General features: G+C 39.5%; 1 protein-coding gene across 2 annotated transcripts in view; it reads left to right on the top strand.

Annotated features, from left to right (window-relative positions):
• Positions 1–27666, top strand: part of LOC132190698 (zinc finger FYVE domain protein) — a 105509-nt gene that overhangs the window by 3701 nt on the left and 74142 nt on the right. For both annotated transcript variants that reach the window (XM_059605742.2, XM_088510315.1), the window contains exons 3-17: positions 331–609; positions 762–929; positions 1020–1229; positions 5779–5873; positions 7411–7585; positions 8571–8995; positions 16803–16926; positions 19708–19803; positions 19918–19989; positions 20662–20799; positions 21096–21249; positions 21405–21772; positions 23436–23887; positions 23971–24312; positions 24941–25165. In XM_059605742.2, the coding sequence (XP_059461725.2) occupies positions 331–609; positions 762–929; positions 1020–1229; positions 5779–5873; positions 7411–7585; positions 8571–8995; positions 16803–16926; positions 19708–19803; positions 19918–19989; positions 20662–20799; positions 21096–21249; positions 21405–21772; positions 23436–23887; positions 23971–24312; positions 24941–25165 (3323 nt within the window). The remainder of the gene's footprint in view (positions 1–330; positions 610–761; positions 930–1019; positions 1230–5778; positions 5874–7410; positions 7586–8570; positions 8996–16802; positions 16927–19707; positions 19804–19917; positions 19990–20661; positions 20800–21095; positions 21250–21404; positions 21773–23435; positions 23888–23970; positions 24313–24940; positions 25166–27666) is intronic.

The raw sequence follows: 27666 nt of genomic DNA, 5'->3' as shown, positions 1-27666 counted from the left end.
GGGCTAAGTTGCGTACTCTGTAAAGTCCCAGAATAGCCCCTTGGTCATATGTGTAATATTCTTGCTATTTTGACATTAGAAGTTAAAGATTTAAATCATATTGAAAATTGTCTACCGATTGGCTTTAGCTATTCTTAGTTGTGCCAAAAACAGTTGTCACTAAGCACATTCTTTGAGACAAAAGTTCAAAGATTGCCAATGAAATGCTTTATACTTTATCATCCTTTAGGCGCTATATGATTGGATGAATTTGAACATTATCAATTATTAGCTATCTACTTATTGTCAAATTTTTATCTTTAAGGACGAACTTGACTTGGTTTAGTGCAGGTTATTCAAGATGAGTTGCTTTCTAAAGAGATTGAGATGTATAGATCTCTTGATGACAACCAGATTCCACCTCCTCTTGAGCGTTTTCAAAGATATCTTGTAGAGTTGAAATCTGATACAGACGGATATGATAAGACGTCATCCTTGAATATGGCAGTCAGTTCTTGCATGAGAGAGATGTACCATTATAGTCGTGTTTCTGGATTACATATACTCGATTGTGTCATGGAAAGTGCCCTGTCTGCTGTGAAGAGGGAGCAGCTTCAAGAGGCTAGCAATGTATGTGTCAAGTTTTATGTTTAAATTGAATATGTGGGTACGAAATCAATAGTTTTTTTTTTTTTTTTTTTTAAAAATTGAAATTTCATATTTCAACTTGAATTGATGGTAGCTTTAATCTTACAAACCTTGTTCGTCTGGATATGCGGCAGGTTCTTACGTTATTGCCCCGGCTTCAGCCCTTGGTAGCTTCCATGGGTTGGGATTTATTGTCCAGTAAAACAACAGCACGGAGGAATTTAATGCAACTGCTGTGGACAAGTAAGCCTCAGGTGCTTCGGCTGGAAGAGTCTTTGCTCTATGGTAATCAATCGGATGAGGTAAGAAACTTTTATGGTAATAATTCCTTTAGTACAAATGATCACTTGTATTAAACTCACTAGAAATATTGTTTGTTTTGTTCTTGACAGGTTTCTTGTGTGGAGCATCTTTGTAATTACTTATGTTATCAGCTTGACGTTGCCTCTTTCGTTGCTTGTGTCAATTCGGGCCGATCATGGAATTCAAAATTATCTTTGTTGTCTGGAGAACAAAAAGCATTAGGATTTGAACGTGCTCAGTCAGACCCGTTTGTTGAAAACTTCGTGTTGGAAAGACTCTCTGTACAGAGTCCTCTTCGGGTAAGAATGTATGTACTTCGGACTTAGGAAAGTCTAGGTACTGTATCTGCTTATGTGAACTGCATTTTTAGTGTGTTTAGTTGGGTAACTTTGTATACAGTGCACGCTTTTTATGAGGATGACCTTTAATATATGTATCTTTTTTGCACTGAGCTGGTTCTTCCCACTTTTATGTTCATTTCAGTGGTGTTATGGTTATACTAGTTTTGAAACATAATGCTACCAGCACATCTAGTTAGTTAGTTTCCCCCCTCTTTGGATTGTCAACGTGTCTGTGTATAAACTACTGTGCCCCATGCTCTCAAAAGGTTTTTTAATTTGTTGATTGGTATGCGATTTGCATCTTAAAAGAAGTTAGGGGCTTGAGAATGAGCTGTTGAGTATTAGAGACAAAGCATTATTGTGTATGTGCCAGTGGAGATGTTGAGTTCATTAATCAATTGTCTAGTTGCAATTAATAAGGTAATTCCTCGGTTCAAATTGACAATCTTAAGAAGAAAGTTGAAGTCAAATTGACAATTGTCTAGTTGCAATTAGTAAGGGAATTCCTTGGGTCACGGGCTAAACCCTAGTGTTGGGCCAAATCTAAACCTTCTCTCATGTGGAGAGTGAGAAAGAGTGCGGGGGCATCCTCTTTGGGCTCGTGTGCTGGTGCGAGCTCAAGTGTCCATTTGGCTCAACCCGCTTCTGCACCAGTAGCTCTGCCAGGTCGTGAGTGGTGGCGCGGCTGGTGCTACGCGTTAGGGTTTGGCGTGCTTGTTATGGAACGCAGCTTCTCTTTTGAAGCTAAAACTTTCTGCCTTTCGGCAAAGGTTGGGTGTCCTAACCTTCGTCTGGAGGAAAGGAGAAAAGGATTCGTGGGGTATATTTTCGCGAGCATTCAGTGTTCGTCATGGTTGGTGGAAACGGTGGAAGCGGCGATTCAGGTTCAGGTGAAGGAAGAAATCGCCAAATCTTACTGTGAGGGTGATAAGGCCACGATGGTCCACGGGGGAGGTAATAAGGCCGGAAGGTTCTTGGAGGTTTCGGTGTTGGCTGAGGGTGGTCGTAAGGGAGTCATTTGGCTTCCGGAGGGACGCTTTGGGTGGGGCTGGCGGCGTTTTGCGGGAGAGCTTCGGCAACTGTTGGTGGCCCAGTTCAAGGTGGATGGTACGGCGGAGTTGGTTCCTTCTTTAGAGGGGTTTCTCATGGATGTTCCTTCTTTGGGGGTCAACTTCGGGAGGGCTTTCGTGGATGTCCTTTGATCTTCTCCGGGCGTTGAGGCGAGAGCAGTTGAGTACCTGAGGTCTCTCGACTTGCTTCCAGGGTCGTTTTGTTGGGATTCGGAGTATGGCGGTATGGGGTTGCGTTCTGCCGTGGATTGCTCCGTGTTGGAGAGCTTGCCTTCCCCTCTGGCGGAGGCGGCTGGGTCTGTGAGTTCGAGGAAGAAGAAGAAGGGTAAGATCGGTATTAGTGGGTTGTTGAGGCTTCTAGGGCAAATCCAACGTAAGTTGGACCAGGTCCGTGCTGGGGTTGTCTCGAAGCCCAATTGTAGGAGTAAAAGGGTTCGTTTTTTGGGCCTAACAAATTCTGCTTTGGGTTGCGTTTCCGGGTCGGTCTCTGAAGTGGGATTGGGTCTAAATTTGGATCCGGTTCATTACTTGGATCCGGATTACTCGGATCCAGTCCAAAACTCGGTTCCGGGTTCGGAGCTGGGCTCGAATCAAAATTTGGTCTCGATTTCTTTACCTTTGGAGTCTGTTTTTGCGTGTGCGTCGCTCTTGGTGCCTTCTCCGGGGATTCCTCTGGTCTCTGAAGAGTTTTTGGAGCCGTTGGCTAGGTCTTCTTTGAGTTTGCAGGTTACCGGTTTGGATTCCGGCGATGGGTCTTCCCCGGCGGAGTTCTCTCTCTCTCCGGTGCGAATTTTGGGCGAGATTGTTGGGTCTGCTGGTGACGGGTCCTCTCAGGGGGCTGTTTCTATCCATTCTGCGGAGGATTTACCGGCGAGCATGTTGCGCAGGGACTGGGAGGGTTCTTTTTCTTCGATGCCTGAAGCCGGCCTGGGTGCGACTGTGTCTTCGGAGATCTCTGATTCGGCGCGTCTTTCTATTCTCAAGGAGGCCTTCTCTGTTCCTTGGGAGGTGGACTCTCCGGCGAGCCCTCTTTGCAGGGAAATGGAGGTTCCTTTTTCGCGGGGGGGGGGGGGGGGGAGGAACTGGTTGTTCGTCCTTCTTCTCCGGCGAAAGGTTTGATTCGTCGTGGGTTCTTTGGTCCGAGAGCTGTCTCTCCCTCTCCGGTGGTGTTGAAGGATTCTTCCTTGACTTCTAAGGGAAAGGTCCCTGTTCCGGTTCCCTCTGTGCCGGTGGAGGTTCAAGTAGGCTCTACTGTCTCGCCTACTTTTGGGGTGGCTGAGCTTGGTCTTCATTGTCCTGCTGCTACGTCCTTGCTCTCGTCTCAGGGTCGCACTTCTCTCTCGACTACTTCCCTTCTCGATGGGGTGGCTGAGATGGGTAAGAGTCTTAGCCGTCCTTTCCCTCGCATGACAGAGAGCGGTACTCCCATTTATTCCTCTATATCCACGTCCCAACTGTGGTATACCCGGAGGGTGAAAGAAAAAGTCGCAAAGCAGCTGCATAAGAACAAGGACCTGCTTGCTGAGGTTGAAGCTTCTGCTCCTAAGGTTAAGGGGAAGAGGGAGCTCAAAAATCTGGATTGCTCCATCTCTCCGGTGAAGGGCCGACGTTGGCGGGGTTTTTTGGGGTCGAGAAATGCCTTTTCATTTCCCCCTGAGGTGCACTAGGTTTCCACTTGAAATGCACTAGGGCTTTTCTTGGGTTTTTGGTTGGGTCTCTTGTATACCTTTTTCGTTGGGTGTTTGGTTTGATTGGGTTTTTCTGGGTTTTATGGTTTGTTAGGGTGTTTGGTTGGGTTCCTTTGTATACATTATTGTGTACTTAGAGGCGCTTTGCGCTTTTTTTGATATATACATTACTTATCAAAAAAAAAAAAAAAAAAAAGCTCTGCTAGAACTCTCCGAAGACACTGCCGCTCATTCTGGTGGAGATCGGAAGGGTAGTCTAAGCGTCTTGAGGGGCATACTAACGGAGAATCTTGCCAGCAGTCCTCTGTCAATGTTGTCTTTTGATTCCTAGCCGTCGCTGCCGCTTTAGGCACCTTTCTCTAGTGAGAGTCTCCTCGTCAACGAGTTAGTTTCTAAGGGAGACTTATCTGTAACCTCGTCTGTTGACAAGGTTGAGCCATTGCAGCCTATTCCTCAACACCCAAACTCAGATTTCACTGTTGATGAGGCATTGCTGGTTGTTTCTAGCTCTAGGCTTCTTGATATTGATTCTATCGATGATGATTCTAGTCTTGGGAGGTTGCTTGGCTTTGTCAGGAATGTGGGTTCTAGTGCCGACACTGATTTATGCTTCAATAGTAATAATTTTTACTAAAACTGGACATAACATGTTATCTTTTGACATTTGGTTCTTTTAAATTACTGATATTAGTATTAAAATTATAACTGATGCACGATGAAAAATAAAGAATCTGGAATTTTAGTTTTAATTAGATTATTGGTTTTATTTAGGTTATCGATTTTATTTGTAATTCAGTAATGGGCTTGACCCAAAGTTTTAAGTTATTTTGCAATGAATAATGGGCTTGGCTTAAAGTCAGTCTAATTAGGGTAGGGTTTTTTGTTAGTTTATTTTAGTGTTCTTTTGTAATAGTTTAGAATGAATGAATGGATGAATGCATTGATAGATTGTTACAAAAGAACACTTAAATAGATTGACAAAAAACCCTAACCCGAATTTGACCGACTTTGGTACAAGCCCATTATTGAATTGCAAAATAACTTAAAACTTTGGGTCAAGCCCATTATTGAATTACAAATAAAACCAATAATCTAAATAAAACTAATATTCCAAATAAGACTAAAATTCCAGGTTCTTTATTTTTCATCCTGCATCAATAACCTTTTGCATTCACAAATGTTTCTTGTCAAGCATGGAATTGTTTCAAACATTGTTCGTTCAGTGATTGAACTTCAAAGCTGTGCTTGAGTTTGGTTCATTTAGTTAATGGATTGACTCAAACTAGACTATTAATAACCAGGCATGAGCTGTTTAGACCCTCTTGATTCGTTTTACAGCATATTCTAGAAAGGTGGGTTAGTGGTGGCGATGGAAGTATGAAGGCGAATGAGAAGGTTGGAGGTGACAAGAGTATGGCAGTCATCAGATTGCATGTTTTAGGTCTAGATCTTATTAAAAAAAAAAACGTGCTTATCTTTTTGTTGGCCATTTCCTTGGAGGTATACATGGTTTTAGTTCTCATCAACATGTTAGTGAAATTTAACAACATGGTATGCATTCTATGTACCTCCCTTTTCTTCTTCATCTTCTTTTACTACTAACTTTTTATTATTATTTTTTGTTATTACTTTTACTATTTTATTTTTGGAGCTTTGAGGCGCATTGCGCTTTTTTTGATATATACAACATTACTTATCAAATTTTTTGTTTTTGGAGCTTTGAGGTGTGACTCGATATATTTTCTGTAGGTATTGTTTGATGTTGTCCCAGGCATAAAATTTCAGGAAGCTATTGAATTGATCAGCCTGCAGCCAATTGGTTCTAATGCAGATGCCTGGAAGAGGTGTATTTACAAATTCCCTTCTGAACTTAGTAACATTGTCTACTGATGTTACACTGGAATGCTTAATTTAAAAATTTGAACTTGTATGACTTGGTGAAGAAAAAAATTCTGCAAATGAGACCTGGAGCTTTAGTTCTCGGATGTTAACACACTAAAAGTATTGGCTTCTTTTGTTAAAATTTTTGTTTTTTGTCTTTTGTTTTGTTTTCTCAAAACGAAAAATAGTAGCAAACAATCCAAACACAAAAACAATTTTCACCTTTATGTCACATCAAAACACCTTTTCAAAACAAAAACAAAAAAACCCCCAAAAGGCATTAACAGTAGAGCCATTGTTTTCCATGCTCATCATTGCATTGCATCATAGAAGATTTCTTACGCTGGACTTGCATAATAATGAAAGAATGATTTATTTAACTTCATTGAGCTTGGTGTTTGGTATTCTACTTTTGGACAGAAATTTTCTTCAAACCAGCATCTAAAGTGACATGTACTTTATCATGTGAGAAGCACAGTTTTTTTAATAGCATGTGCTTCTCACATGCTTTTAAGTAGCTTAAGACACATGTCACTTTTGGAGGCTGATTTGTAGGAATTCCTACAAACTAGTTTGTGGGAAATTTGTGTCCTATTTTATTCGTTGACTCTTTGTTGTGCTATTTGATTACTGCTGTCTGTAGCCATAGAACTTGAGCTTCTAGCTACTGTACTATTTTATCAATATATTTCAAGATGTCTCTCATTTTTTTTTTTTTTTTTTTTTTTCCTTATAAAATTCATCATTGACTATATAAAGAAATGAAATATATTTCAAGAAGACATCAAAAAGTGTCATTGTCTTTTTGGGAATATAACTTGGTAATAATTTGGTTGTTGTAATATTGTTAGACATGTAACAAAAGGCAACAAGTCTGTCCTATTAAGTAACAGATGAGTGCATTGACAGATTGTTGGATGGACTATTACTGTAAATTTTATAAATTTTATTACCGTGGATTTTTCAAATGAAAGTGTTCCATACTTCCTCCTTCCCATATTGATCTTGTTCTTCTTTTAAAAAAATGCATCAAGGAGAAGATTTAATGCTTTGAAAAGTCAATTTTGTATGTTCTCCCAAAATTATCCTTTATCATTGATGCTTTGAGCTTTTCATAAAGGACACTTATCTCAGACTTGAGGGATGGGGACCTAAAAATTTGAACTTTTTGACTTTTAAGTAATATAGGATACCCTTTAGAACAAATATAAATGGAAAGTAACAGTTATTATGGGATGGAGGGAGTATGAATTTAAAAGTTTCAGAAGAAATTTGGATATATAAAATATTTGGCTCTACCATTGCATTCGTTAATTCTGGGGCTATCAATTTGATACCAATACCTAGATTTGCTCCTGATATAAGCCTGTGTATCATAGAAGTTGCTTTTCATGTTTTTTTTTTTTTTTTTTTTTCCCTTGTTTTGTTTGGCTTTATTGCCTCCAACATGCTGATGTGTTTCTTTTTTCTTTTTTTGGGGTGGGGGTTGGGTTCTGGTAGAAAGCAAGATGTTGAACTTATGCACATGCGTTATGCTCTGGAATCGGCTCTTCTTGCACTAGGAGCAATGGAAAGGTGTATGACTGATGAAAGAGAAAGTCATCACCAATTGGCATTTTGCCATTTGAAGGACCTGCAGAACCATTTGGAAGCTATTAATAATACTGCCCGCAAGGTCAACTGCTCATCTTAATGAACTTTTTGCACCATGGTTTCCTGTGTTGTTAAGGCTGTTGTTATCTTCATATACTCTTGCATGGCCAATCCAATTTGCAATCTTTGAACAAGTACCCATTGAGTTCCTTTGCTGAAAGTGTAGCATGTTGTTGGTTTTACATAGGATTCAAATTTCAGAAAAGCCTAATTATAACAATTATTTGATTCATCATATTAAATGTTTTTTTTCTTTTGATAGGTAATATCAAAGAAGTTTTATAAAAAGCGTAGGCACCCCCAAGCATACTAGAAGTATACAAAAAGGACACAAAAAGCAGTAAAAACAGAAAAAAAACAAGAGAAAGCACCCACGGAAACTCAACACCACCAATACATAGAACTACCCAACAAGCCCACAACAAACCCCACAAGCCCACACAGACCTAAAACCCTCACACCCGAAACCCATAAGAACACTCAGTGCTACCGCACTTGAGCCTTGCCTTTCCCTCGCCGAACAGAAGTATTTGCATCGCCATTGTTAACGGAGCTCTTCAAATTGAACAACTTCCTCTTGCTTTTAGTCTTAGGCCGTGCAACCTTAACTTCTTAAAATCCTATTTAACGGCATCCAGCAGTGCCAATGTTGGATCCTCATCTTCGTCCTAACCCAACACCCAATCGAGGGGGTCGGGGGAAAAAACATCATCTCCCCGGTCCCACGCAGCTCATGGCGAAGTTAACATCATATTAAATGTGAACTTTTCCATGAGCTGTGTATCTCTTTTAGATGTTCTAAATATAGCCTCCTGAGAGGGTGTAGTGTATACCCGCTGTGTTAATAAGACTTTTGTTAGAATTCAAATGCCTTTAATAGACAAGTTGTGGCATCATGTATTTGTTGTGTATTAGTTACTTTTCCTGTTATTTGTACTGTATTTGTTAATTACTTTTTCTGTTATTTATACTGTCTAAATTAATGTCAATTGTATTCAATGATGCAGATATTGATGGTGAATGTTATAATTTCTCTTTTACATATGGATGATCTCTCTCTGAATTTGACGCGTTGTGTCTCCCCAGAGAGAGATTCTGAATTGGGTAACACCTGTGCTTGGGAAAATAATGATCTCACCCCATCTGATGAAGGAAACAAAGTGGTTATATCTTTCACAGAGATACTACTTGATATATTACATCGAAGTCTTCCTTCAGCTGTAATTGAACTAGAGCAAGCATCGAGTGAGGGTGTAACAGTTGGTGGAAAACATGCCTTAGAGTGGAGAGTCTCTATTGCTAAACATTTCATTGAAGAGTGGGAATGGCGGTTGTCAATTTTGCAGCGTCTTTTACCATTGTCTGAACGCCAGTGGAGATGGAAGGAAGCATTGACCGTATTACGTGCAGCCCCCTCCAAGCTACTCAACCTGTGAGTTAAATGAACTTTTTTCTGAAATTTCATACGACGTGTCACTGGTTCTTGCTCATGATATCCATGCTACATATCATGTTATTATTAATATAATAACTTGAGTATGTCAAATGGTGGTTTATAAAGTAAATCTTGTTGTATTATTTCCTAGGTTCTAATTCATCTTATTCCAATTCCTTCACAATGTTGTCTCCTTGAAGTGCATATGTTTCTAATCTTCTGAAATGTTTCTGGTCCAGAGTTGCACTTTTTGATTGCTGATAAACAGAGCAACAAGATATAGTGAATACAAAGTTTTAATATTTGTTGTCAAGTTAGAAAGAAAAGAGATTTCTGAACTCATCTATGATAGTTTTTTTTGATAAATAATCAAAATATCATTAAAAATGCAAAGTGCAATCCTGGTATATGGGAATTATACAAGAGACACGCCTATCTAGAAGAAGAAAATCATTAATTTTTTTTTTTTAATAAGTAATTTGTATCATTGAAAAGCATAGAGGAGCGTAACCCTAGTTACATGCTGTATAAAAGGAGTCTCCACTAAAGGCAAAAAGAAGAACAATCCACAAATTCAGCATAGGTAGAAACATTTTTTTGACCGGTAATATCAATTTATTAAAAGCGCAAGGGGCGCAACCCATGTACACAAGAAGTATACAAAAAGAACCCACACATACAAACTTTTAATTTGAAAATGACGCACATAAATCTAGGAATTCCGCAAGCGTTGAAACTTGCGAAGAATGCCATAAAACTCTCCATGAGAAAAGTGTTTGAAGCACCATTTTCTTCAACTCTGTAATTCCAAGTTCACGGTCCTCAGAACTCCGTGCATTCCTTTCTCTCCATAAGCACCACATTACACGTAAATGAGCCATTCTCCATATTTGCAAAACTGTACGATTACCCCTTTGTCCTCTCCAACCTCCCAAGCATTCTTTCAACCTACTCGGCATCACCCACTTAACACCAAACAGTTGACAAACCATATTCCAAACCTCTATAGCAACTTCACAATGCAATAGTAAGTGATCAATGGATTCACCACTCTTCTTGCACATACAACACTACTCCGTCACTATAATATTTTTCTTACATAAGTTGTCCATCTTTAGTATTTCCCCCAACACCACCGTCCACACGAAAAAAGCCACTCTCGGAGGAGCTTTATTCTTCCAAGGGCCATCCACTGGTTCCGAATTAACCTTCACCGTATAGTATGACTTCACCTCAAAATTCTTTCTCTTCGAGGGAATCCAACAAATTTTATGCACCCCACCATAGCTTACCTGTTGGAGTATAGCAATTCGAAAAATCGTGAAGCCTCTTCCAGTTCCCAATCATGAATAGGTCGAATAAACATTACATTCCAATGAATTGCACCATTTACTGTATCCACATTCTCCTCCACCCATGCCTCCTTTGCACATGCTATATTAAACAAAGCGGGAAACACAGTCCTCAATGGTAACTCTCCACACCACACATCCTGCCAAAATAATACTTGAGAACCATTTTCAACCTCAAACCGCACATGCTGTTTAAAATTATCCCACCCCCTTCGAATACATTTCCGTACTTCCACCCCAGAAGATCCCCCTACCTCCCTGGAACACTAACCACCCCTCATCATACCATATTTCACCTCCACTAATCTCCTCCACCAAGCCTCTTGCTCATTGGCAAACCTCCACAACTATTTACCTGACAATGCACGATTGAACTTAATCAAATTCCTTACCCTTAATCCCCCTGCCTTCGTAGTCATGCAAACCTTGGACTAGTTTACCAAATGAAACTTGAATTCATCACCTACACCTCCTCACAAGAAATCTCTTTGTATTTTTTCTATGCGCTTCGCTACTCTCACTGTGATTTGAAACAAAGAAAGATAGTTCGTGGGTATATTAGAAAGCGTACTTTTAAGCAACGTCAGTCTACCACCCTATGATAAATACATCCGCTTCCACCCTGCCAACTTAGAGCCTGTTTGGGATTGCAGTTGAGAAGTAGAGCTTTTAACTCAAAAAGAGCTTTTGGGCAAAAGCTTCATTTTTAAGCTTTTGCCAAAAGTGCGTTTTGGCCATTTTTATGCTTTTTAGACCCTTAAAAGTGTTTTTAATTTTTTTACCAAATGACAACTTTTTTTCTTCAAACGGACTTTTTAAGTGTTAAAAACACTTTTAGTCCCCTCAAACGCAATCTCAAACAGGCCCTTAGTCTCCATCTTCTCAATGACCTTATTCCATATAGATGGATCCTTATAAAGAGCGCCCAAAGGTGACCCAAATATGTCAACGGCATCGATTCCACTCCACACCCAAGTATACTTGACAAACCCTCCACATCTCCCACCTCACCTATAGGAACAATCACCGACTTTGCCAAGTGTATTTCAACCCCGAAACCGCTTCAAAACATAGTAGCAAACACCTCAAATTACGAAGTTGGTCCACCTTTGGTTCGCAAAAGATAAGTGTGTCATTTGCGAATAATAAATATGACACTTCCATTACCTCAGGATGCCGCGAACCCACCGAAAATCCAGACAAGAGCTCTCTCTCCACCGCTACATTCATCATTTTGCTAAATGCTCCATCACCACCACAAATAATAAGGGGGACAAAGGATCCCCTTGCCTCACTCCTCGAGAGCTACTAAAGAAATCTGCAGGTGTTCCATTAATGAGTATGGAAAAACGTACCGTGGAGACACAGTGATGAATCCCACCTCTCCACCTTTCCCCAAAACCGCATCTCTCTAACATGTATAATAAAAAGTCTCAATTGACATGATCATAAGCCTTCTCCAATCCAACTTGCAAATAAGACCAGGCTCCCCAAAATGAATCCGGCTATCCACACATTCATTCGCCATTAAGATAGAGTCCAAAATTTGCCTACCTGGTACAAATGCATTTTGTGTGTGACACAAGCTTCCCCAACACTAAGTTCTAACGACTAACCAAAACCTTTGAAATTATTTTATACACCCTACTTACATGACTAATAGAGCAAAAATCCTTGATCTCAACCGCTCATGCTTTCTTTGGAACGAGCGCCACAAATGTAGCGTTAAAACTCCTCTCAAATTTTCCGCTCTCATGAAGTTCCTTAAAAATCGCCATCATGTCCTTCTTGACCACCTCCCAACATTTCTGAAAAAATGCCATAGAAAAGCCATTAGGTCCGGGTGTTTTGTTGCCCTTCAACTTCCTCACCACCTCCCAAACTTCTTCTTCCTCAAACTCTCGCTGCATCCATACTCTCTCCCCTTCATCAATGGATTTAATATCTTCCATCATTGGAGCTAAAAGCTTGGTTGGTCTCCCCTGATACTGTTCATAATACAGTGTTTTATAAAAGTGCACTATATGATCTTGTATAACTGCTGGATCCTCGGTCCTGTTTCCATCCACCGTCATTGTAGCAGCCGTGTTATTTCGCCTATGCGAGTTGGCCAACCTATGGAAAAACTTTGTATTCCAATCTCCCTCTTTCAACCACAATGCCATAGATTTCGGCCTCCAACTCACCTCTTCTTGAGATAGAGTCCTCTCTAGGTTTTGAGAACACTCATCTCGCTTAATTATCTCCTCCGTTAACTCTCTACTTTCTACAATATGATCCAACTCCCCCAATTCCTCCTCCAGCTCCTTTTTGCGTTTTCCTATGTCTCCAAACACCTCCACATTCCATTTTTTGAGATCACCTTTCAGAGCTTTCAATTTTCGAGCCAACACATAACTTGCTTTACCTTCAAAGTAATAACATTCCCACCATCTCTTCACTTGCTCCACAAAACCCTCCGCTTGTAACCACATGTTCTCAAACCGAAAAGGTATTCGACCCCTTCTTTCCGTTCTAGACTCCAACATCACTGGAAAATGGTCTGATAGTACCCTAGGCAATCTCTTCTGACATACCTCTGGAAAATATTCCTCCCAATCTGTAGATATCAAGAATCTATCAAGCCTGGACCCTGCATGCCGATTAGACCATGTGATCCGTTCCCCTACCATTGGAAGATCTATAGCCCCTGCTCGATAATAAAATCTGCAAAATCACTCATTGCTTGTGTATGTCTGGAAGCACGTAATCGTTCACTAGAGTGTTGAACTACATTAAAATCCCCCCCCACACACCAAAAGTTAGAAACATGAGAAATATTATACGCCTCTGACCAATTAAAAAACTATTTGACCAAGATGTCCTTGAGCTCTTCCATCGAGTTCTCACGATCTTCAAAACATCTAGCATTTTGCTCTCCCCATATGCTTCACATTAAGCATAACATGAATATCCTCCAAGCAACTAAAACTGACCGACTTCCCACTTGACCTTGCCAACAATCCAATAACCTTATCACCTTTTTACGCATAACCCATTTTACTCTGAAGAGGCTAAAATTTGCACTCCATAATTCTCTTCACTTCACAATGGAGAAGTAGATGATCGATAAATTCTCTACTTCCACCACTATTACTCCTCTTTCTTAAATTATCCGAAGTAAAAATCTTACCTAGAGCCGCCGTCCACAAAAAAAGAAGTGTTTTTCCCCTGTCACCCCTTGGATTGGGCTCTGTTTTATGTTAAGAATTTTTGTCCTGTGGTGGGGGTCTCGTGTGAGGGGCAAGAGGATCAAGTTGTGGCTCTCTTCACATCCATTGAAGAGGTACATCTTGGGGAGGAAATGGGTGCTTGCTCGAATCCTAGAGGTAGAAGGGAGCTTTTGAACTTAGAATGCTCCATTAATTATGATTCTGTAGGAGCGTCCTCTAGGCAGGGAAAAGGCAAGGCTCATGTCGGTTAGCGTGGCTTAAGGTGTTTGTGGGTTTTTGGGTTCTAGGGCTTCTGGTTCTTTGAGGGGTTTTGTTGGTTGGGTTAGGTTTGGTGGTGGGCTGTTGTTTGTTTTAGTTTGGTGTTTTCCATTGTAAGCTTTGAAAGGTGATCTCAATAAGTGGAAAGTGGAGGTGTTTGGAGACGTAAGGAAACAGAAAAAGGAGATGGAGGGATTGAGTGAGCTGGATCGCATTGAAGAAAGTAGAGCTTTAACGGAGGAGGAGAGAATTAAACGAGAAGAGTGTGCTAGCACCCTAGAGAAGACTCTTTATCAAGAAGAAGTGAGTTGGAGGTAGAAATCTAGGGCATTGTGGTTGAAAGAGGGAGATCGGGATACGAAGTTCTTCCATAGGTTGGCCAATTCGCATAGGCGAAATAACACGGTTGCTGCCATGATGGTAGATGGGAGCAGGATAGAGGATCCAGTAGTTATACAGGATCATAGTGTGCATTTTTATAAAACATTGTATTCTAAATAGTATCAGGGGAGACCAACCAGGCTTTTAGCCTCTTTGTTGGTAAATCAGGTGTTTAGTTCCATTGATGAAGGGTGAGATTTTGGATGGAGTGAGATTTTGAGGACGATGAAGTATGGGAGGTGGTGAGGAAGTTGAAGGGCGACAAAGCACTCGGCCTTGATGGGTTCACTATGGCCTTCTTTCATAAATGTTGGGGGGGTGGTCAAGGACATGATGGCGGTTTTCAAGGAATTTCATGAGAGTGGAAAATTTGAGAAGAGCATTAATGCTACATTTGTTGTGCTTATTCCAAAAAAAGCTAGAGCGGTGGAGATCAAGGATTTTTGCCCTAATAGCCTTGTAAGTGGGGTGTATAAATAATTTCGAAGGTCCTGGTTAGTTGGTTGAACTCGGTGTTGGGAAAGCTTGTGTCACATACGCAAAATGCGTTTCTTCCAAGTAGGCAAATAATGGACTCTATTTTAATGGCAAATGAATGTGTGGATAGTCGGATTTGATCTGGGCAATCAGGTCTTATTTGCAAGCTGGATTTGGAAAAGGCCTATAATCATGTCAACTAGGAATTTCTACTATATATGTTAGAGAGGTGTGGTTTTGGGGAAAGATGGCGAGGTTGGATTTATCATTGTGTCTCTACGGTACGTTTATCCGTTCTTATTAATGGAACGCCTGCAGGCTTCTTCAGTAGTTCTCGAGGAGTGAGACAAGGGCATCCTTTGTCCCCTTTATTATTTGTGTTGGTGATGGAGGTGTTTAGCAAGATGATGAATGCAACGGTGGAGAGAGATCTTATGGCTGGATTTTCGGTGGGTTCGTGGCATTTTGAGGTAATGGTTGTGTCACACTTATTATTCACGGATGACACACTTATCTTCTACGAGCCAAAGGTGGAACAACTTCGTAATTTGAGATGCTTTCTGCTGTGTTTTGAAGTGGTTTCGGGGTTGAAAATAAATTTTCAAAGTCTGTTATTGCCCCCAAAGGTGAGTGGGGAGATGTGGAAGGTTTGTCAAGAATACTTGGGTGTGGTGTGGATTCGGTACCATTTACGTACTTGGGTTTACCTTTGGGTGCTCATTATAAGGATCCATCTATATGGAACAATGTCATTGAGAAGATGGAGACTAAGTTGGCAGGGTGGAAGCGGATGTATTTAGGGTGGTAGGCTAACGTTGATTAAAAGCACTCTCTCTAACATACCCACGTACTATTTATCTCTGTTTCAGATTCTAGTGAGAGTGGCGAAGCGAATAGAAAAATTACAAAGAGACTTCTTGTGGGGAGGTGTAGGTGACGAATTCAAGTTTCATTTGGTAAACTGGTCCAAGGTTTGCATGCCGATGGAGGTGGGGGGATTAGGGGTAAAGAATTTGATTTAGTTCAATCGAGCGTGAATTTTTTTGTGTGGATAGCGGTTCTGGGTAAAATATTAACATTGGACAATTTACGTAAAAAGAACATTATAGTGATAGTGTGGTGTTGTATGTGCAAGCATAGTGGTGAATCAATTGATCATTTATTACTGCAGTGTGAGGTTGCTATAGAGCTATGGAACATGGTTTTTCAGTTGTTTGGTGTTATGTGGGTGATGCCAAGTAAGATGAAGGATTGTTTGGGAAGTTGGAGAGGACAAAGGGGTAATCGTATAGTTTTGCAAATTTGGAGAATGGCCCCTTTATGTGTAATGTGGTGCTTATGGAGAGAAAGGAATGCACTGAGTTTTGAGGACAGAGATGTTGGACTTATAGAGTTGAAGAAAAGGGTGCTCTAAACACTGTTCTCATGGAGAGTAATGTGGCATTCGTCGCAAGCTTCAACGCTTGTGGAATTTTTAGACTTATGTGCTTTATTTTCAGCTTAATAGCTATTGCATACGTGGGCTCTATTGTATACTTCCTGTGTACATGGGTTGAGCCCCTTTACGCTTTTATATTAATTGATATTACCTATCAAAAATTTTTTTTACTCTTTCTTTGTGTGTGTGTTTGTGTATATAAATGCGCTAGCTTATCCATAATGTCTATATGCATTTAGTACTTTTAGTTGAGTTCGCCCTAACCCATCTCTGTGGTTGGACCTGAATATACTTGCTTGGGTCGGGGGCAGATTTGATTGAAATTATTAAAATTGAAGGGTCAGGCTAGGGGCAAAGCAGTTTTTATGTGATTGCACTTGATTTCTGGGTCTTGTGGCCAGCTAGACATCGGATGAGGACCCCAAGTGAGGCGTCTTGCATCCGTAACTGTAGAGAATTGTTGAAAGTGGCTAGATATCCAACAGATAGTAAATTATCTTTTAATTGGTCAACTGATGATGTCAATACCTTATTGTGCTAAGGTCAATACCTTATTTCCCTCTTAGGCGCTCTCTTTTTATACCGCCCGTGTAAATGGGTTGCGCCCCTTTGCGCCTTTGCTTTATAATACATTTACTTATCAAAAAAAAAAAAGGTGAGTACAATTATGTTCTTTTACTGTGCAGTTGCATGCAAAGAGCAAAGTATGACATTGGAGAAGAAGCAGTTCATCGATTTTCGTTATCCGCTGAAGACAAAGCTACCCTTGAATTAGTTGAATGGGTTGATAGTGCCTTCAGAAGAGCATCTGTATGATTCAGATTGTTCAATTATTTAATTCTAGATTTTATGCTTTCACAAAGTATTAATATCTGTATATTGTTGTACATCTACAAGTATTTCTCTCTCTCTCTCTCTCTCTCTCTCTCTCTTTTAAACTCTACTTAAATGGAACTGTAGATGTAAACATTGGAGGCTGTTATAGTATCTAACTTTTGGTTGGTAATGTGTGATTTGGCCTTAACCGAATTTAGCCTATCGAATGCACTTCCAGTAACATAACATTATTTAGTAATTGGTGGACATATTTCCTGCCCAGTCACTCGGTCGAGGTATGTGGTCACATGTCATAACATCAGAGATTCCATGGTTAGCTCCATTAGTGACTAGTTTTTCTGAGTTTCTTATTCTTTTCTCACCTTCTAATTAGGCGCTCTCTTTTTATACTTCTTGTATAATAGGGTTGTGCCCCTCTACACTTTTGATATATACAACATTACTTATAAAAAAAAAGAAATTCCATGGTTTATATATGATTCTGTTCTTGAAGTTTTCTTTGATGCACTAGTCACCCCTTTGACCTTTCTTATTTTCCCATAGCTTTTAGCAAATGATGTAACTGAACCGTATTTCGCATCAATGTGATTGCTGTTTCCCTATCATTATTGAAGGTTGTTTTAGGGGATAACTTCATATATTGTTATTGGATGCATAAGAAACCAGAGGTAGCAAGTGAAAGTTATGATGGTCATTGTTGTCTATAAGAAAACTGTTACTTGAAAAGCTAAATTTGCAGCCATACCTGGTTAAACTGTTGGCTGCAGAGTAGACTTCCTTTATAGTTGGCAAAGGAATGGTGTTTCTCTTGGTCTTAGGGTTCCTTCAGCCCTGTAGTAGGTGTTGGGCTAGAGCCTGACTGGTTTTTCACTTGTTTTGGTTCGACAGGGGAGTTGATCAGTATTCTGCAATATGCAGATCTGGAAGGAATTAGACTCAATTAGGCCTGGTACAGCAAATTATACAGAATTAGTGTTCTCTTGTTTTGCAAAGCAATTGCTCTTGAAACATTTCCCACTACACCTGTCAGTATGTTTAACTGAGGAGTGGTAGTTCATCTCATTATGTGGGATATTTCTCAAGTATTATGTGAGCTTTTGGTCATGTGGGAGATTCTCGAATGTTGTGTGAGCTCTTGGCCTTCATCATTTCATACTGTAATAAGTGGAAGCTGTTGGTTCAAAGAATCAAGGTGCCAAGGCCTTGTTCTCCATGATACTGGAGAGTTTGAAATAGCGTGGTTAGTTCAGTGTAGAAACAATATACAGGGACTAAGCTGGGGATTTTCCTGAAAAGAGTGTTAGAGAAATGAGGAATTTGGGCTTAACCTTAGTTGAGTCAGACATTCAAACTGCAATGTAGGCGAGTCTAGAGTTGGTAAGATAAGATACAAACAAGAATTGATCATTAGGACTCTACTGATATGTCAAAAAGTTGGGGTAGAGTTGTTGTCATGAAGATTAGTATTGGAATTTCGCATTTTGGGCTTAAGTTAAAGGAGATAAAATAAAATATTGGATGAGTAAGAGCAATACATATTGTTATTTATCAAGTGCCTATCTTTGGGTGGGACACTTGTTAATCACATTTGCAGTTCTAGATGAAGGGTTTGGTGGTGCCTCCCAATGGTTGGAGGTTAGAGCGTATAATCGGTGCTGCACCTATTGCATGGCTTTTCAAAGACTAAAGCTATGGGTCTGATGACTTCTCATAAGATGTTTTGGTTCAGAAACAAGTGTCTGAGTTACGCAAATCAGGATAAATGAGGTGGTTCTTAATGATGCAACACCAAATGGCAAAGGGAGAGCTTGGAGACCCATCTCAATCAGGGGTATGCTGGGCTTTTCCAAGAGCTGCACCCTACCATGTTTATGACCAATTCGATCCTGATGCACTAGAAGGTACCAGAGAAGGCTACGATCGTTACTGTATCTGTATTGAAGTGATGCGACAAAGTGTTTGTTGGGTCTTATTATCTTATTTTACTATAAATTCTAAGTGTCCATGTCCTCCGACTACGTCGTTACTGTACCATGTTTAATCCATAGTTTTCCTTTTGTGGAACAGTAGTCCCCCTAGGTTTTATGCAAGTGAGATACTGGCCTTCATACCAACAAAAAGGGGATTCTGGTCTGCATTATCAGTGCTGGCTGGAGGCCTGGTTCAAGGTGTGTATCTTGAGAGGTTGGCTTTTCTCAAAGTCAATTTGAGGTTAAAATTTGGGCTTCTTTTAAAGGATGTACTTGAAGAAGGACAGTGATTGAATGCTCTTTGCAATGGTCCTTTCAAACCCTATTTTGGTGGAGATGGTGATTGTTTGTCTATTAGATTCTGAAATTATAGAAAAACCCTAACTGAAGAAACTTAAAAAAAAAAATGGCAATTATAAAATAGAATTAAGGCACTAGTAGCATAATAAACTACCAAAGACACTTATTCTTGGACACAAAAAGCCTTCATACTTGGTCTAGAGGTGATTGTCTTATCTTAGAAGTTGATATTTCCTACCAAACCATCCTATAGGTACAATATTAATGTTTCAGTATTTGAGTACTCTTGTTTACTTCTGAATGAATATTGTCTTGGTTGCAGTTTTCCTTTAATTTTCCTCTCATATGTGAAATTATGATTTTTGCCTTTTTTTTTTTTTTTTTTTTTTATTTTTTTATTGTTTCTCACAAACTATATATATATATATATATATATATATATATATATATATATATATATATATTCACACATTATCTTTTCCAGGTAGAAGATGTAGTCTCTCGTGCTGCTGATGGAACTTCTGCAGTACAAGATCTAGATTTTGCCTCTTTACGCTCCCAGTTAGGTCCTTTGGCTGCAGTAAGTGCTCACAATGTCAATTCTCTATTCCCCTATTCTGAATCTCTGTAAAAAGTGAATACCCAAGTTTCTTTTTATGTGATTATAGGCTGATGTATGTGTATTTCCTGGCAGATTCTTCTTTGTATTGATGTTGCTGCTACTTCTGCAAGGTCAGCAAAGATGTCCCAACAGCTTCTGACTCAGGTATGGCTCACTTATCTACAAATATATAGTTCTTACTTGGTGTGGCTGTAGTCATATGATGACATTTCTTTTTCTTCTAATAATGTTTGTCTTGGTTTTCAAGTACTATTTTGATTTTCTAGATCCCCAGTAAATAAGCAGAGTTTTTAAGAAAATGTCGAGGAATTTTTGATGGAATGACAGTTGCACCAGTTTCATGCTATTTAAACTTTTGTGAGAAATTAATATTATTCCCGGTCTTTTTTTTTTTTTTTGGTTCTGTTTTCGTACTACGTAGTGATTCATATTGAACGAATACAAAAATTGTCACCAATGTTATTAATTTCCTTTCACAAAGCTTATCCCGTAAACGTTTTCAAGATGCAGGCATTCATTTCTTAAGTAGGAAGTTAATATGCAAGAACAATATTAGTTTTTGAAAGAGTATGATCTGCCCTTGTTGTTATCATTGATCACTGATGACTTTGTTTGCTTGTAGGGAATATAATACTATTGAATTTTGATACCCTGCATCTGCCACATCTTGACTTTTTTCAGTTTCCTTATCTCAATAATTTTTTGGAATGGTTTCTTTTTACTTCGTCTTTTGATGTTTTTAGCCATAGTTCCCTACTAGTTAGATGTTGTGCTGTGTTGTTATTTAACATTATGCATTAACTTGTATATCTCTAGGCGCAAGTTATGTTATCTGAGATATATCCAGGAAGTTCTCCAAAGATGGGATCCACATACTGGGATCAAATCCTTGAAGTTGGAGTGATTTCTGTTTCACGGCGTGTCCTCAAGCGTTTACTTGAGTTCTTGGAACAGGTACAATATTATTCATGCATGCATGGTTTTTTTTTTTTTTTTTTTTTTTTTTTTTTCTTTTTTAATATTTGGAGAGGGAGTTTCTGTCAGCCCATTTACTACTGGTGTGGTTATGAATATGCAGAGTGGGAACTCGTTCGAAAATTCCAGTTTTAATTGACTGAGGAAACATGAATCTGTATAGAGAATTCTCTCCGTATTTATGTCAATCTTAAATTTTTATTATAGAACTTTTACAAACTGTCGGTAAGAATATGTTTATTTGGTTATTGATCCTGTTCCATGCTCTGCTCCAGGATAACCCTCCTCCCCTTCTGGCCTTTTTGTCTGGGGATATTATCATTTCTTCATCTAAGGAGACACACCGACAGGGGCAAAGAGAACGTGCTCTTGGTATGCTACATCAGATGATTGAAGATGCTCACAGGGGCAAGCGGCAGTTTTTGAGCGGTACTTTTTCCATTTGACTTTCTTTTGGGGTAGGGTCTGTTATGGACTACTGAAATTTCTTTTTGGACTTCCATTTTTTTGAGTTGGGGAGCTATAGGCTAAACTTTTACTATTTACTATATGGCTTAAGGTGTCTTTATCCTGTAAAATTGTAGGTAAACTTCATAATCTTGCAAGGGCTGTTGCTGATGAAGAAACAGAACCCAATTTTCCTAAAGGGGAAGGCCCATATTCTGATAGAAAGGTTCTCTCTAATTTTGAAAAGGATGGGATTCTTGGGCTTGGATTAAGAGCTGTGAAACAGAAACCCTTAAGTTCAATGGCTGGGGAAACTGGGGCACAGTCTGTTGGCTATGATATCAAAGATTCTGGGAAGAGATTGTTTGGTCCATTAAGTACCAAGCCCACAACATATCTGTCACAATTTATTCTCCATATTGCTGCGATTGGTGACATAGTTGATGGGACTGATACAACTCATGATTTCAACTTTTTTTCACTCGTGTTCGAATGGCCTAAGGATGTAAGATCTTTTATTTCTTGAAGATTATCTTCATTTTTTTGTTTACAGATATTTCTGCCTCCAATTGCATTGTGGGGTAATTTTTCGAATAATGGAAATGCTTCTGGAAGCCTTCCAGAGTGATAAGGGGCATGGTGTAGAATAAATTTGGACTTTCTTCTAAACATTGGGGAGAAATAATATAGATGAAAAATACATCATTAGCATGGCCTGCATGTTAGAGTGCATCACTTTGGAACTGAAGAATATGTCCTAATATGTTATTCCACAAAAATTTACTTGTGTATACACTGACCAGTTACATGCTTGCACACAAAAGTTTATACGATGAGGAATCATGACACTACGTGATAATTATTTAAGTCATACCTGTTGACTTGCCCTACATATATTACATATTTTTACGAGTTGAATATATGCCTATTCAATTATTAGTTTTTCACGTCATGAATAATGTTCAAGCAAACATAATTTCAAGGGTTTTGTTTGTTAATGTATTTGGTTAGGTGCTTTGGGATTTTGGTGTTTTGATGTGACAAAAAGGTAAGAAGTGTTTTTAGAAATGTATTTTGGTGGGTCCATACTTGAGAAAATGTCTTCTATGGAGTACATTTGCTTATTTTGAGAAAACCCATAGAGTTGTGGAGCTGTACTCTTTACTTATAAAAAAATTTATAAATTCAAAAAAAAAAAGAGAGTGGCTGCACGGCCACCCCTCCTCCTCTTGGGTGGCCACGCAAATACTCTAATCCTTCTTTTTTTTTCAAAAAAAAAAAAATAATAATAATAAGTTATCTCATACCCCTGTAAAATTGAGTACCTGATTTGTCAAAATATCACTACAATAAGGTAAGAATACAGTTTTATAAGAAATGTTTTGCATTTTGGGAAGTATCTTGAATTTTGAGTTGTTTGTTAAGGTGTGTGAGAAGACTGAGAAATTCAAACTGAATACAAAAAACAAGTATACAATGCATTGGCAAACATAACCAAGGAATTTGGTTTCTATGAATGATGACACTGATGATATATTTGGGGAATGCCCTCTTATTGCATGCTTAAATTTTGGTTTTTATTATTTGTGGTAATTTCTGCATGTTACTAAAATATACTGTGTGTGTGTGTATATATATTTATATATTTATTTATTTATTTTCTTTCCAGTTGGCCAGTCATTGAATCACAGCATTGATAGGTCAAGCTCTATATTTCCAATAAATATGATTTTATCCTGTTAATTGTAAACCATGTGTAGAGTGATTTTGTATGTTTTTTTATTTTTTTATTTTTTTATTTTATTTTTTATTTTTATATAGATAAGGGTAGAATGGTTATTTATGTATGAGTGAAATAGAAATTTTGATTAGCTAGATTCAAATTCAACTGTAACACAGTGATATCTTTTAAGTACAGAAACTGTCAACAGTTCTTTAACTTTTGCTTTAATACCGTTGAAATCCTACCCCTACGTGCCTGCGGATAACTATATATGTAATGACTGATCTGGCTTAAACTTCAGCAAAGACAAGTAGGAAGTAAGGTTCTAAAGTACAACATAAGTTTTCAGTGAGCCTCAATTACATGTTAATGCTTTAAGGAGTAAGCATATCTACATTTCCCTAGGATCATAAATATGATGATGTCTTATTGTTGTATCTTGCAGCTTTTAACTCGTCTGGTCTTTGATCGAGGCAGCACTGATGCAGCTGTAAAGGTAGCTGAAATTATGGGTGCTGATTTTGTGCATGAAGTGATTTCTGCATGTGTACCTCCAGTTTATCCTCCACGATCTGGTCATGGATGGGCCTGCATTCCTGTCATTCCTGCCTGCCATAAGAGCGGCTCTGAAAATAGAGCACTCTCCCCCTCATCTAAAGAAGCTAAACCCAATTGTTACACCCGTTCCTCGGCAACACCTGGAATCCCGCTATACCCTCTCCAATTAGATATAGTAAAACATTTGGTTAAAATGTCTCCAGTGAGGGCTGTCCTAGCATCTGTTTTTGGGAGCAGTATATTGTACTCTGGCAGTGAATCTTCTTTCAATGATGGACTGCTTCAGGCACCTGATGCTGACAGGTTATTTTATGAATTTGCACTCGATCAATCTGAGAGGTAAGATACACGCTGGGGGAGTAATTTACACCTGATGATTTACATTATGGTCATGTAGTTTAACCTTGTATTTTGATGTTCAGGTTCCCAACTTTAAATCGATGGATACAAATGCAAACTAACCTTCATCGAGTCTCAGAATTTGCTGTAGCAACCAATCAAACAGCTGATGATGCCAAGCTTAAACCCGAAGCAAGATCTGCTGTTAAGAGACTCCGCGAGCATGACAATGACACAGAGTCAGAAGTTGATGACATTGTGTCCAGTAATATTTCAACAGCTTTGCAAAACTCCATTGGTGAGCGGGTTGCAGCTCCTGAGTCTTGGCATGATTCATCAAAATCTGAGGTTGCTGATCTTGATACTACGGTTTTTCTTTCTTTCAATTGGGAGAATGAAGAACCCTATGTGAAAGCCGTTGAACGGTATCACTGCTAATTATCTCTTGTTTCAGTGTCCCTTAACTATATATCAATAGTTCACTTTTTGGTCTTCTCAGTTATCTTCTTTGGTCATCTTTGTTCCGTTGTTGTATATGATTTTCAAGTGTGATGTGTCCTAATATACTCGTTCGAAATGTAATAATAACCAGGATCCTTCGGTGAATTTCTTGTTCAGCTATATCTGGTAAATTCGACCCTTGTATATGACGGATAAAATGACAATAAGAATTGTATGATGGCTCTGTTGATGGAAGTAAAAAAGGAACAAATGAAGATGCATCAAAGCCTAGATATTAGTAGAAAGTTTCTGTGTTATTATGAATTGCATTTTAAGCCTCTAGGAATTCTTTTATGTAGTTCTTCATGGGATATTGGTCAGAAACATGCAGTTTCATTTTTCTAATTTGCATGTAATATGTGTTAGACACGACAAAATAAACAAAATTAGTGGCATATCCTACTAAAAATTTTCCTCACCATTCTTTTCCCCTTTTATTTTCTTTTGGGGTTGGGCGCGGGGGCTAGGTTTTAGGTTTTAGTGGGTTGTTGTTCTTTTTTCTTCCCCAATAATTAGAATAATGTTTTTGGCACTCTTTGTTCTCTTTGATAGGTTGATTGATGAAGGAAAGCTAATGGATGCTCTTGCACTTTCGGATCGCTTTCTAAGTAATGGAGCATCAGACCGTTTACTTCAACTACTCATTGAACGTGGGGAAGAGAGCCATTCAATCTCTGGACAACCTCAAGGGTATGGCGGCCATAACGTCTGGAGCAATAGTTGGCAGTATTGCCTGCGGTTGAAGGATAAACAGCTGGCTGCTAGGCTTGTCCTCAAGTATGTATGGCTCTTTTCCATTATTGTGATGAATGCTTGCTGATAGTTGAGATACACATATATAATTGTTTATGACCAGCTTCTCTTTTTGATTTGGTTTTTCAAATGTGAAGCAGTTCTTCTCTTCTCCTGGTTAGCCCGTGCTATTTTATATCTAAGAGTTTAAAATCGTTGCACAGTTAGTGTCTACTTGATATATATAATTGTTTCACATCCTGACTACTTAAGCTTTTAGGGTTGATGGTTTCTAAAATACCATCAGAACTTGGTTTGTTTTAAAGGTCTAGTGGTGGAACCTTGGGTTGGGAAACCCACTTGTTTCAGGTTCAGTTTGGTGTTTGTTTCTATTTCCATTTCCATTGTGTTTTGGGCGTACATGTAAAGAGGTAAGAAAAAAAGGGGGGTGGGTTGGTGTTTCAGGTTTAGTTTGGCGAAATCATGTGGATTGGTGTTGTTTGGATTCTTGTGGGGCCTCGGGTGGTATTTTGATCATGTGGGATACTAGGGTGGTGGAGAAAGTCGATGTTTGTGTAGGGACTTACTCCTTGGCCGTGTCTTTCAAGAATGTGGTCGATCTCTCGGCTTGGGCGTATGCAGGGGTGTACGGTCCTAACTTTGATAGGGATAGGAGGTTTCTTTGGGATGAGCTGGCTGGCGTTCTTAGTTGGTGGAATTTGCCGTGGTGTATTGGCGGAGATTTCAATGTGACTCGATTCCCTAGTGAAAGATCAGGTGGAGCTCGTCTAGATTCTGCTATGATGGGTTTCTCTAATTTTATTTCTGAACAAGGGCTCATGGACCTTCCTCTTGTTGGGGGTGCTTTCACTTGGTCGGTTTCTCAAGATCCTCCCTTGTGGTCTAGGATTGATCGGTTTCTTGTTTCCCCAGATTTGGAAGCTTGGTTTCCAGGGGCGAGGCAGAAGAGGCTCCCTCGTATTTGCTCGGATCACTTTCCAATCATTCTTGAGTTGGGGGAGGTTTCCCAAGGGAAAAGGCCATTTAGGTTCGAGAATATGTGGCTTAAAGCGGAAGGGTTTGTTGCCTTAGTCAAACAATGGTGGGATTCCTATGAGTTCCAAGGTACGCCAAGCTTTGTTCTCGCTTGCAAGCTCAAGGCCTTGAAGTTGAACTTGAAGGCATGGAATGAGGAGGTGTTTGGAAACATTGGGAGGAATAAGAGGACTCTTCTTGAAGATCTTCGGGCATTCGATGAGTATGAAGAAAGTAGGGCTTTGGATGAGGAGGAGTTATTGAGGAAGGCCGAGATTGTTCAAGAGTTAGAGAAGTGTACACTTATGGAGGAGATTAGTTGGAGGCAGAAATCTAGGGTGCATTGGTTGAAGGAAGGAGACAAGTGCACTAAATTTTTTCACTCCATAGCCAACTCTAACAGAAGATCTAACTCGATAGAGACTCTTATGGTCGGGGATACTACTTCCAATCAAGACGAGATTAGTGAGCATATTGTTGAGTTCTATCAAAAGCTCTTTGCTGAGAAGCACAGTTGGAGGCCCATGGTTGATGGTATTTCTTTCGATTCCATTTCGGAGGGGGAGGCCAGCTGGTTGGAGAGAGATTTTGAAGAGGAAGAGGTAAAAAAGGTCGTGTTTAAGATGAATGGCAATAAGGCACCGGGCCCCGATGGGTTTTCTATGGCTTTCTTCCAAGCATGCTGGGAGGTGGTGAGGGAGGATATTATGAAGGTGTTTCGGGCTTTTCATGCCAGAGGAAGGTTTGTAAAGAGCTTCAATGCTTCTTTCATTTCGCTTATTCCAAAGATTCCCGGTGCCATCAATCTTAAAGATTTCCGCCCTATTAGCCTTGTGGGAGGTATCTACAAAATAATTGCCAAAGTCTTAGCTAATAGATTGAAGCTTGTGTTGGATAAGATCATCTCCAAGTCGCAAAATGCTTTTATCAAAGGTAGGCAGATTCTAGATCCTATCTTGATTGCTAATGAATGCCTTGGTAGTAGGCTGAGATCTGGGGAGCCAGGGATTATGTGCAAAATGGACTTGGAAAAAGCTTATGATCATGTGAACTGGGGTTTTTTGATGTACTTGATAAGGAGGTGTGGTTTTGGAGGTTTATGGTGTTCTTGGATTCATCATTGCATATTTTCGGTGCGGTTTTCGATTCTGGTAAATGGGTCTCCTAAAGGATTTTTTAGTAGCTCCAGGGGTTTGAGACAAGGGGATCCCCTCTCTCCTTTGTTGTTTGTTTTTGTGATGGAGGCTTTGAGTAGGATGATTTCTGCGGCGGTTCAGGGGGGGTTGGTAGAAGGCTTCAAAGTCGGCAATACTATTGTCTCTCATCTTTTATTTGCCGATGATACCTTGATTTTTTGCAATGCTAGGCCCGCCCAGTTACGCTATTTGCGGAGTGTGTTTTTGTGGTTTGAAGGTGCATCCGGTTTGAAGGTTAATTTGGCTAAGTCGATGCTAATTCCGGTGGGGAATGTGGAGCAAGTGGAGTTGTTAGCTGGTATTTTAGGGTGTGAG

The sequence above is a fragment of the Corylus avellana genome, chromosome 9, assembly GCF_965113065.1.
Source record: "Corylus avellana chromosome 9, dhCorAvel1.hap1.2, whole genome shotgun sequence".
NCBI classification, from domain to species: Eukaryota; Viridiplantae; Streptophyta; class Magnoliopsida; order Fagales; family Betulaceae; genus Corylus; species Corylus avellana.
Note: the sequence above shows the minus strand (reverse complement) of the source record. Positions and strands in the feature narration are given on the sequence as shown.